Source organism: Mytilus trossulus, chromosome 2 (genome assembly GCF_036588685.1).
Source record: "Mytilus trossulus isolate FHL-02 chromosome 2, PNRI_Mtr1.1.1.hap1, whole genome shotgun sequence".
NCBI classification, from domain to species: Eukaryota; Metazoa; Mollusca; class Bivalvia; order Mytilida; family Mytilidae; genus Mytilus; species Mytilus trossulus.
This window is the reverse complement of record NC_086374.1, coordinates 99,782,717-99,795,670: the sequence shown is the minus strand read 5'-3', so window position 1 is coordinate 99,795,670 and position 12,954 is coordinate 99,782,717. Positions and strand designations below refer to the sequence as shown.

The 12,954-nt window shown below is 31.3% G+C and overlaps 1 protein-coding gene across 1 annotated transcript in view; it reads right to left on the bottom strand.

Moving 5' to 3' along the window:
* Positions 1-12,954, bottom strand: part of LOC134708530 (serine-rich adhesin for platelets-like) — a 68,055-nt gene that overhangs the window by 48,996 nt on the left and 6,105 nt on the right. The window contains exons 4-11 of the mRNA XM_063569150.1: positions 11,286-11,441; positions 10,463-10,594; positions 9,695-9,766; positions 8,351-8,570; positions 7,775-7,946; positions 5,000-5,104; positions 4,292-4,394; positions 3,355-3,513 (exon numbers count right to left, since the gene is read on the bottom strand). Coding sequence (XP_063425220.1) covers positions 3,355-3,513; positions 4,292-4,394; positions 5,000-5,104; positions 7,775-7,946; positions 8,351-8,570; positions 9,695-9,766; positions 10,463-10,594; positions 11,286-11,441 — 1,119 coding nt within the window. The remainder of the gene's footprint in view (positions 1-3,354; positions 3,514-4,291; positions 4,395-4,999; positions 5,105-7,774; positions 7,947-8,350; positions 8,571-9,694; positions 9,767-10,462; positions 10,595-11,285; positions 11,442-12,954) is intronic.

The window sequence follows — 12,954 nt, the reverse complement described above, 5'->3', positions numbered from 1 at the left end:
CATGCAATATAGTTGTCCACTATATACAGATTTTGAATGATTTTGACAATCATTGGAACTACTATGTTACCATGGATACAGGATCAAATATTTCAAAAATTTCAAAATGCTCCAAAATTGATGAAACTTAATATGATTGTTGACTGGCAAGTCTGGATGAGACTTTTGAAGTTGGAATTTCCAAAATGGCCACCGTTGCCATGGAAACTGCAAAAAAAGTAAAAAATCTCAAAATGCTTTGAACTTAATGAAACTTAATATTATTGTCAACTGGCATGTACAGATGAGACTTTTGACTTTGAAATTTTCAAAATGGCTGCCGTTGCCATGGAAACAACAAAAATGTGAAAATTTCTAAAAGGCTCTAAAACTACTGAAAATTTACAGGAAGATGTATTGCCATGCTATATGTGCATGCACTGTTAAACAATTTCGAAATAGTTGCCGCTTAGTGGCAATGGGGGAAGGGTGACATCCGCTATTGCTTGCAATGGCAATTCTAGTTATTATTATACTTCCACCTTTTTTGTCCGGCATGTTTTTTGGAGTGAAATGGAACCAATCTTAATGATAGTCCACTATTAGGTGGAACACAAAATTTCGGATTGCTGTAGGGTCTAAAACCATAAAAAATGGCTGCCGTTTCCATGGAAACATAACAATTGTGAAAAATTCCAATTTTTGGTTTTGGTGAATATTTTGGAGATGCTTGAACTCGGAATCATAATATTTTAATACAATGGAGGTGCCGGCCATATACTGGTTTTGGATGATTTTGGCAATCATTGGAACTACTATGTTGCCATGGAAACCACACCAAAAATTTCAAAAATATGAAAATGCTCCAATTGTTTTGAAACTTTATCATAACGATGAGCAACTTTGATAGATAAGGAATTTGGCGTTGGAATTTCCAAAATGGCTGCCGTTACCATGGAAACAATGCAAAAAGGTCAAAATGCTCCAAAAACGTCTGGGTTTGGTGAATAACTTTGTTATCCTTGAACCTAAAATCATAAAATTTCTATGCAATGTAGTTGTCCACTATATACAGGTTTTGTATGATTTTGACAATCATTGGAACTACTATGTTACCATGGATACAGGATCAAAAATTTCAAAAATTGTAAAATGGTCCAAAATTGATGAAACTTAATAGGATTGTTGACTGGCAAGTCTGGATGAGACTTTTGGAGTTGGAATTTCCAAAATGGCCACCGTTGCCATGGAAACTGCAGAAATGTCAAATATTTTCAAAATCCTCCGAACTTAATGAAACCAAAATTATTGTTAACTAACATGTACAGATGAGACTTTCGACTTTGGAATTTTCAAAATGGCTGCCGTTGCCATGGAAACAGTAGAAATATGAAACTTTTAACAATGCTCTAAATGTACTGAAAATTTACAGAAAGATATATTGCAATTTATAGATCTGCTTAATTTACTGTTAAATTGTTTTGAGATGGCTGCCGCTTAGGGGCAATAAGGGAAGGGTGACATCCGCTATTGCTTGCAATGGCAAAAATTTCAAAAATTGTAAAATGGTCCAAAATTGATGAAACTTAATAGGATTGTTGACTGGCAAGTCTGGATGAGACTTTTGGAGTTGGAATTTCCAAAATGGCCACCGTTGCCATGGAAACTGCAGAAATGTCAAATATTTTCAAAATCCTACAAACTTAATGAAACTTGATATTATGGTTAACTGGCAGGTAAAGATGAGACTCTTGACTTTAAAATTTTCAAAATGGCTGCCGTTGCCATGGAAACAGCAGAATTTGAAATTACTCAAAATGCTCTGAAAGTACAGAAAATTTACAAAAACATGTATTGCCATGCATATTTGTGCATTCACTGTTCAACAATTTTGAAATGGCCGCCACTAAGTGGCAATTGGGGGAAGGGTGACATCCGCTATTGCTTGCAATGGCAATTCTAGTTATTATTATTCTTCCACCTTTTTTTGTCCATCAGCTTTTTTGGAGTAAAATGGAACCAATCTTAATGATAGTTCACCATAGGGAGGAACTAAAAATTTCGGGTTGCAGGTGGGTCTAAGACCATAAAAAATGGCTGCCGTTTCCATGGAAACAGAACAATTGTGAAAAATTCCAGTTTTTGGTTTTTGTGAATAATTTGAAGATGCTTGAACTCAGAATCATCATATTTTAATACAATGTAGGTGCCAGCCATACACTGGTTTTGGATGATTTTGGCAATCATTGGAACTACTATGTTGCCATGGAAACTACACCAAAAATTTCAAAAATATGAAAATGCTCCAATTTTTTGGAAACTTTAACATAACGATGAGCAACTTTGGTAATTGTGGAATTTGGCGTTGGAATTTCCAAAATGTCTGCCGTTTCCATGGAAACAATGCAAAAACGTCAAAATGCTCCAAAAACACTCGGGTTTGGTAAATAACTTTCGTATGATTGAACTTAAAATCATCAAATTTCCATGCAATATAGTTGTCCACTATATACAGGTTTTGTATGATTTTGACAATCATTGGAACTACTATGTTACCATGGATACAGGATCAAATATTTCAAAAATTTCAAAATGCTTCAAAATTGATGAAACTTGATATGATTGGTGACTGGCAAGTCTGAATGATACTTTTGAAGTTGGAATTTCCAAAATGGCCACGGTTGCCATGGAAACTGCAAAAATGTTAAAAATTCTCAAAATGCATTGAACTTGATGAAACTTGATATTATTGTTGACTGGCAAGTAAAGATGAGACTTTTGACTTTGGAATTTTCAAAATGGCTGCCGTTGCCATGGAAACAGCAGAAAAATGATTTTTTTTAAATGCTATAAATGTACATAAAATTAACACAAGGATATGCTGCAATTCATAGATCTGCATTCACTTATAAATTGTTTTGAAATGGCTGCAGCTCATTGTCAATTGGGGGAAGGGTGACATCCGCTATTGCTTGCAATGGCAATTCTAGTTTGTGTTATTGTTCTAATACTTGTTTGGTTTAAATGCCTAAAATCTGAATGTTAACCAATGAAATTTCTTATTTATAAGTCTTGTCTTGTCAACTTCCATTGTTGGTATTGGAAGTGAGTCAAACTGGAGTCATACATAGTTGCCAGGGGCATATCCAGCCATTTTAAAAAGGGGGGTTCCAATTACATGTCCCCATTCAAATGCATTGATTGTCCAAAGAAAAGGGGGGAGTTCCAACCCCTGGAACCCCCCTCTGGATCCGTGCCTGGTTGCATTCAAAGGATATTACATACATGCTGACTTTACTGACCTTTCTTTTTACTTTTATGATGGTATGTTTTTAGTCCATGGGTGGGAGGTACATACAGGCTGACTTTACTGACCTTTCTTTTTACTTTTATGGTGGTATTTTTTGAGTCCATGAGTAGGAGGTTCTCTGTCCCCATTGGTTTGTGCCATCTGTTGGTTCACTTGTACTATAGTTGTCCTTGAACATCCAGTTACTGCTGTCACAAATGTATAACAATTTTTCCTGGCACATGCTGCAATAAGAATCATTTCTTTACATTTCATCTTCAAACGTATGATTGAATTTTTAAATTAAAAAAATTGTAAGGGTTCCATAGAACCCAGTGTCTTGCCTACTTTTGCTGTTAATCGAAGGCTCAACAATTATGAAAAAAATACAAATTGTAAGAAGCTTCTGTCCAAATTTGGTAAAAATCAAGGATAGTTCATGAATCTAATAATGTTTTAAAATCTTTAACTGCAGACTGTATGTAATTAACAGGAAGAAAAACTAAGTCCATTTATAAGTAAAATATGGGAAAAAAATGATTTTGTTTTTACAAAATTTACTTCTGGATACTATCTTATGTTCATAAACTGTCCAGGTTTGGTACAAATCCAGGATAGTTTAAGAAATTTATTAAAATTTTAAAAACTTAAACCACAGAGTGAATGTTATAACTAAAATATGGGGGGAAAAACTGACCATTCAAACTATAATTGTTTGAAGATAAATAGCAGTAATATTTTGTAGGATGAAATAGTTAAAAAAAAAAAAAAGAAGAAGAAGAAAAAACCTATCGAAAAGCAGTTTGTATTTACTAATAACTGTAAAATTTCAACCTTCATTAAGTCTTCATTTGACATTTACAAAATCAATGACCTTACAAGGATGAATTCAGTCAAAATTATTATGGACCTCCACAATGGAAGGATATCCTGAAATGGAAGTATGGAGGTTCTGAAATATGTCTAGAGCTCCTTGTACACAATGATTTTGATTATGACCTCTTTCGTATAAACTTAACTAACCTGTTGGTGTGAGCATTTCAGCAATAACCCTTCTAGCCTCTAATTGACCTTGCATTGCTCTTCTCCTCCATTCTTCTAATAAAGTTCTGTGTGTCAAAGCCATCTATAACCAATAAAAAACAATATCTGCATTATTCATTAAAAATAAGAAAATGTGGTATGAATTTTAATGAGACAACTCTGTATAAGAGACCATAATAAGTAGAAGAAAACAACAACCAGTCATTTTACAGCCTTCAACAATGAACAAAGCCCATATCCAGTGTAAGCAAGAAGGTATGCTGATGTGAGATCTTTAAATTCATAGTTTCTAATCAAACGTATATACAACTTGTCTAGACTCTAGCTGATGGAGAGTTTGACATATGGTGTAGAAAATTGTTTATTGTTATAGAAAATATTGACCATTACATAATTTGTATTATGTGACTGTTCTTCTGGCTTGCTGTCTCCACATCTTTTATTCTTATTAAGAAAAAAAAATATCTAAAACTTAAATAAATGAAAAACCTTATAGAGATCTACATTACCCACAAGTAACAGCTTTACCTTTCATTCCTTATACATGGCTTATATTTACTATACATGTAGAAACATTGTAGGTAGTTAAAGACCTAATAAAATATTACACATGCATAAGAATAAAATGTAATGACCATGCATACTTGAAAATTATTGAAATAAACTATAAAGATTAAGACATTTTACCATTACACAGTTGTCAACACAGCATCTATTTTTAGCTAAGTCATCAAATGATTGCAGCAGTCCAAGTCGAGCTTTTCCTTTCACTGGCAAGGCACGAAATCGTTTCTAAAAGTTATGAAAAAGTATGAGATTTGATTTATTTATTGTTTTAAAAGTAGATTGAGTAGAAATCTATAATTGAAGTAATAAGAACATATTTAATAAAACCAATTAATATTCTATAGAAGGGAACACTCTATTCATGTTTCATGCTGATGTGCCAATTATTGTAAAATGTGCTGATACTAAGAATAACTTAATATAAGAAAATTACAATCAAGGTAAAATGGTTTGATACTAAAAACAACTTAATATAAGAAAATTACAATCAAGGTAAAATCTCACATGAAATTCACATGAAAAATTTCACGTGAGATTCACCTCAATCGAGCTTGTACATGAAACTTACTTGAACATTTTCATATGAATTTCACATGAATTAAGATTCACATGAATCTGATGTGAAATTTTTCACATGAAAATCATGTGAAAATTTAAAAAAAAAATGATAATTTTCATGATTTTAATTAAAATTTGAAAATCTAGATGCTATTTGAAATACTTTATAATACAAATTCATATGAATTTCACATGAAAAAAAAATACGTGATTTTCATGTAAAATTCACATGAGATTCACATGAAATCCACAAAAACTGATTTCACATGAGTTTCACATATATAAGCTTGTTTGAGGTGAAATTCATGTTAATTTCACGTGAGATTCACATGAATTTAAATTCACATGAAATTGATGTTGGTGAAATTTGCCTGTGTATACCCAAGTTTAAATATATAGTTGTGTTTGATTCACCAATATCTAATTTTCTAACCAAATACAGCATATCTAATTCTGTAAACTGTAGTCATAAAGTAACAATTGCAAAACAATAATAAAAAACGAAATGTAACAGGTATTCATGAGGGTTGTAATGGGGGTACCTTCATGATAAATAACGTTTAAAAATCTTGCCAAATGATGATATCGTTAATTTCTATTGTCTGACAATAAAATGGACACTATCTTTTAGATGATAAAAAAATTCGACTGATTTCCACGAATATTTTTTTTTTTTTTTTCTAAAATCTTCAGAAGTCTCAAATCATTATCATTTCCGGGTTTTTTTTCCTGAAAATAACTGAAACGATAATTATTTAAGACCTCTGAAGATTCACGATAAGGACATCATGACGAATCAAGGTAAAAAACAAGTTGACGCTAGCAGAAGCCAAAAATGACCATTTAACACCTGACGGTAAAGGCCATTTCTACTATCATACAAAAATGTAACATTTTACCCATAAGATATTGTTACGGAATGGGGTTTTCATGATTTGAACGTATTTGAAGAAGTATGAATGATTGCTGATAAATGAATTTGTAACTTGTGTGATAGACTAGTGAGAATTATGTAACTGAATGTAACTTATTTGTGTGAAAGTGAACCACCATTTCTCTTGTTAAAACTACGTTGTGAAATTTACTTTGTTTGATATGATATGTCAGTTGAGAAAACATCTAACGTGATTCTCTGGTATCTTATTGTAGTTACTAAATATGTCCGAATGTATAAACTTTAATTAGGAAAGTAATCTTGTTAAAATATAGCTCTGGTCTTTTCCGTAGAAGGACGTCGCCATGTTGTTGTGTTTGTTTACATAACGTTGGAATTTCAAATACCCGTATGTTGAACGTTAAGTGCAAACTGTGTCATGACGTCACTCAAACTGTTGTCTAAACGTCAAAACTGTTGTTGTTTTTGTGTCTGTAGTCAGAATTGTGTCGTTTCAAAACTATAAAAGCAAGCACAGCTAGTGTCCCAGTTTAGTCTTGTTTCATCTGGGCACGACCTGTAGCAGTTATTAAAGTTCCGGAAAGTTTATATTTAGATAGAGAAAGGTTAGAATCAGAGTTTATATTTGCTGAATTTCCTGAAAACGTTTCCTGATTAATTTTAAAGAGAAATAGTTAAACAGAGTCAAAGCTGAAATTCGAGATAATTATTGTTGTCAGTCAGTTTGACACTTTTTCCTGATTTTTATATCGTTGTTAGTAAAGCTGAGTTGTTTCATCTTTTGGTCAGAAAAGTATAGAGTAATAGTTGTAGTTTTAGTTTCCGCTGAATTATTGAGCATAATATTCTTGGGTATATATTTTTCGAGGTTCAAGTTGTCTATATTATTGTCTGTATTATATTTGAATGTGTCTTATGTCCATATTTATTTGTTCCTAACCAGAGCTTTCCCCGTTTTCCCTGTTTTAGCTACAATAGATTCCAGAGAAGTATTTTGTTTAATCACTATTATTTCTATATAGGCATAGGCAGCTGGAGCAGAAAGAGGTTTTAAATATTAATATATTTGTTAATATAATTGTTTACATCTGATTGTTATTAGCAATATTATTTATTGCTAAATTAAAAGAGTTATTAGTTCTATATTTGCATTACGTTTTTATGAGTTCACTTTGTTTATTCTGTAGTCGTTGAAAGATAAGATTTACAACCCCTCTCCCAAATCTATATTTGTCAAACGAATTATGAACACAAACTAAAACAAGATATCATCTGCTGACAGTATCCTAGACAGTAGTTCCAGTGTATAACAGCTATCCAGTTATATTAGACTATATTATCCAGCTGGAAAGCAGTGTAGCAGTATCTAAACAGAAATCTGTAATATTTACAGACAGAAAATATACACTACACCCCTCCCCCCGCCCGTTACAATATATTACCTCCTCTGTTTTTAATCTTTTATGTAAGAAGTTGTTGGAGTAACAGAGAATTTTCTGAGTAGCACGTTCACACAGCTGAAGTTTTCTCTTTAAGTAATCTCTGTTCATTAATACAAATTCAGCAAATTTCTCTGACTTTTTGTGCCCGTTTCCAAGTCCAATGATAACATTCCTGAAATAAATAATCCTTTTCCGTGTTTATGTCATGCAATATTGTATACCGGTATTATAAAGTTAATATCTGAGTTGAGTACTTTATATTAAAGCTTTAAACAAAGATATATATGACAAAACGGTAAACTGAAGACATGAAATAATTCTTAGTAAAAAAAATTGGCTCTCAATCTAGTTCTCTTTCATTATAATATGAATACATCATTATTCATGGAATACTGATTTCGAGGTTATAATTTAACCGCAAATTTCAATATTCAACAAATTTAAGTATAGATAAGTTATAGGCACAAATAAAGAATTGTCTAAACCTAAATAAAGAAATCATCTGCAATGAATTTCAATGAAGTTTAATGGTCATTTTGTTGATTAAACTTCATATTACCTGTATCTGTAACTTACCTCTTGACCTTTTTTGCTGGACTATTATCTGAGTTTTGTTCCGAACTATTTTCAGTGATATTGTCTTGCTGTTTTTCAGGACTTTTTTCTGAAGCTTTCTCAGGTGTTCTCAGACTCTCAGCTTCATTTCTATCATAACATTTTAATGCACTCAGACGCCTAGCTTCTGATGCCATGGCACTGAGCTGTGATGCCCTTTTTTGCTTCTCAGCTTCCTGTCCTGAAATAGAAAACAACAGATATAAGAAGATGTGGTATGAGTGCCAATGAGACAACTCTCCATCCAAGTCACAATATGTAAAAGAAAAACCATTATAGGTCAAAGTATGGTCTTCAAGATGGAGCCTTGGCTCACACCGAACAGCAAGCTATAAAGGGCACCAATAGAAAACAACTCCAGATATTTACACAAGATAGTTGTATATGAAACAGTAATTCAGGTACATTGTGTTTCTCCCTGTTTCAAACAATTTCACATTACCTTATAAATTTTTGTGATTTTAAGATAACTATGTTGTGAAAAATCATAAAATAAAAACACAGCATAATACAGTTTGTTTTTAAAAAAAAATAAAGCTAAAAATTTAGATCATTTGTAATTTTTTTCATATTCCTTGAAAACATTTTTTTCTATTTGGGTAAACTGGTACTTCTAGCAATTTAAATTAATAGCCAATTTGGTGTTATTCCAAATTATAATGTACAGTAGACACTTTAAATATTTGTAGAAGTAATAGGATTAAAAATGAGATTTAAGGTCATAAAACAGCTATATACTTGCCTGAATATTATGAACACTTTGAAAATAAACAGAGGAATCAACATACCATAGGATACTGTTTAATTTTTACAATTTAGGCTCTCCACATGTTTTATCTAATGCGCATTCCTAATGATACTCTATCCAGAAAAGCATTTTAAAGTTCAAATTAATTTTAAAGTAACACAGTCACATACTTTTTGTAAATTTATTTCAAAATGAACAAATTAACTTAAATAATATAACAAAAATGGCAGAATCTCTTAAATCAGTCCAATAAAGGAAAGAAGAATTGGCATTAAAATTTTGCTTCAAAATTTCAAAGGGACAATTTATCACATTAAAACATACAAGCTAAGGCAATGTGCACCACATTTTAAATGTTATTTTGAATAGATTAAAAAAAATATTGCAATCATTAATATTCCTGATAATTTGATTTTAAATTCCATTATCAAGGAGTAAATCAGGTAAAACATGTTGAATGCATCAGGGTCACATGACAAAATTATATCTATGAGCTGATAAACAAAATTCTCTCAGCCAATCAGAAGATGTGTTACATCCAAAATCAAATTATTTACCATTAGCCTCAATATATATCTGTAGACAGGAACATTTCTTTCTTTTAATTACAGGGCAATATAGATGTATAGCTGGAAAGAAAATGTTATAAGATTATAATACAAAAAATGTATTAGCTCTCAAATGCAAAAAAATTAAGTTCAGCACTATTTGTAGAAAAAGATATAAATATTTCTGTGATTCTGTGCTAGTTTAAACATTAACTGACTCTATTTTTTAATATCAATTGTAGCATTTTTTAAAGGAATGACTGTATGTTTTCTGTCTGTGAAGAAATAACCTTTAAAATGTTGTGCACACAGATATTTTTAACCTGCAAAGCAAGTTATTTAAAAACATGCACCACATTTTAAATGTTATTTCAAATAGACAGAAAAAATATTATAGTCATTCCTAATAATTTAATTCAAAATACCATTTGTAAGGAGTAAATTTTGAAGAAAAAAACGTTGAAGATGTCACATTCACATGACAAAATTATGTCTATGAGCTAATAGACAATACACATTCAGCCAATCAAAAGATGTGTTAAATTCAAAATTAAATTATCAAAACATAAGGTTCAAATATCATTCTCAGGCAAATTATTACAAATATGAATTGCTAATTGGTGTTAATATATATAATGATTCTGAGAAACAGAATATGAACCAGAAACATGTTCAGATCTTTACATTTTAACGATGTAAAACTTTTACATGAAATGTGCATTTCTGATACAGCTTTTGCAATTATTGCTTATGTGTATAATTTTTATGCTTTCTTACCATTAGGAAGATCATATTGATCAGCTAACTGTTTTGCCCATGCTTTTGCCTCTTTAATGTATTTCTCTCTCTCCTGTTCATTCGATACAGAACTAGTGTTCTTTCTCTTTTTAGGACGATCCAAAGTAAGACCTGTATTAAATAGATAGAAATGATTCTTATAAATGTGTAGCAATTTTCATATTTTTTTTGGTTCAACTTATCCCTTCTATGAAACTGTACTGTGGATAAACATGCACCTTGATAAATTTACTTGAACCATATCCTTATGATAGCTGACTATGCGGTATGGGGTTTGCTCATTGTTGAAGGATGTACAGTGACTCATAATTATTAGTTTCTGTGTCATATTGTCTCTTGTGAAGAGTTGTCTCATTGGCAATCATACCACATCTTTTTTATATATAGTAAGAAATTTGATTTATGTTTTATATCAATTCATAAATAATGATTTTTTTAATTTGAACATAGAATATGTGACACTTGCACTTCACTGCATTCATGCAACAACCCTTTTTCTTAAGTGGCATCAAGACATTTCTCTTGTGACATCAGATTTTACATGAATGACTGTTATGTGCAGTAATGACAGACAAATAGCAATTAGGTATTTGAGAGTTTACAGTGTAACCTGTGTTATCAGACCTGAAAAACAAGTCTGCTTAGTAGGATGTCAGAATACTCAGTTTTTTTCTGCAAGGATAGGCAAATTTTGGGACCATGAAATTGTGTCGGTTAAAGCAGGATGTAGGAATACTCATATGTTGGATAAGCCAGGTTACACTGTAATATCAAATTTCTATCCTTTTCTATAATCACTTACCACAAGCATTACATAACAGTAACATTTTCTGTTTTACTGGATCATATTTCTGTTTAGGTGCTGGAACATGCTTGGAACGCCTATTCTTCAAAGACTTCTTTGAGAATCTGTTGATAACATATCTTGACTTGCACAAATCACAACAAAATGGAGTTCCTACAAAATGATAGCAACAAAACATTGTTTTTGTTTGGTTTTTGTTATCAATATAATTAAGATGTTTTTTTGTAATCCAATATATCAAAAGTCCTTCATAATGAAAAACAAGAGTGCACACACTGAAATGTCTCACCTTCTTTACTAATCATTGATATTATATTGATAGTCCTAAGTATAAAGCTTTATTACAACTGTCACATAAACTTAACATTAACCAAGATAGATAAACAAAGACCAATGAACAATGAAAATGAGGTCAAGGTCAGATGAACCATGCCAGGCAGACATGTACAGCTAACAATGCTTCCACACATTAAATATAGTTGACCTATTACTTATAGTTAAAGAAAAATAGACCAAAACACAAAAACTAAACACTGTGCATTGAACTGTGAAATAAAGGTCATGGTCAAATAAAACGTGCGGGACTGACAAAAAGATCATAACATATTTCCATACACCAAATATAGTTGACCTTTGGCATATAATATTAGATAAAAAGACCAAAAGTAAAAAACTTAACTATAACCACTGAACCATGAAAATGAGGTCAAGGTCAAATGACATCTGCCCCCTAGACATATACACCTTACAATCATTCCATACAACAAATATAGTAAACCTATTGCATAAAGAATAAGAAAAACAGACCAAAACACAAAAACTTAACTATAACCACTGAACCATGAAAATGAGGTCAAGGTCAAATGACATCTGCCCGCTAGACATTACAATAGACATATAGACACATAGACATATACACCTTACAATCATTCCATACAACAAATAAAGTAGACCAATTGGATAAAGTATAAGAGAAACAGGCAACAACACAAAATCTTAACTATAACCACTGAAGCATGAAAATGAGGTCAAGGTCAGATGACACCTGCCAGTTGGACATGTACTACTCACAGTCCTTCCATACGCCAAATACCGTATAGCGGGTTATTTTCACGATTTTAATTGAACAAGGTATACGAAATATTTAGGCGGTTATTATTTTGGCAGATAAAAAAAACTTTTATTAATACCTTTGTATGTACACTTTTAATTTGGCGGAATTTTTTTTCATCATTTGTGGAGTACAATTTACCCAAATTCATTGATTTAGGTAAACCTAAAACAAAATACAAAGTGCTAAAAATCATTGCATTTTACATGTTCAGTCCAAATACATAAAAAAAATTGCTTATTTTTAACAAGATATTTGTCCAACTTTTAATTAATTTTGTGCTAATTAGATAAATGATCACATGTCTGATTTATCTTTTACCATATATATTGTCCTACAGCTATACTCAGTTGGTAATTGCAATAAAAACAAACCTTAATTGGTTTCCTACCTGTCAATTTAAAGATGACAAAAATCACAATATTAACAAAAGATTATAATTAAGGTTAAAGAAAAGTATTACTTGAATATAACAGTTATTATCAAATATATATATATGTACATCTTTAAATTGTGAATATATGTACAATATTTTTTACTAAGGCCAGAAACATA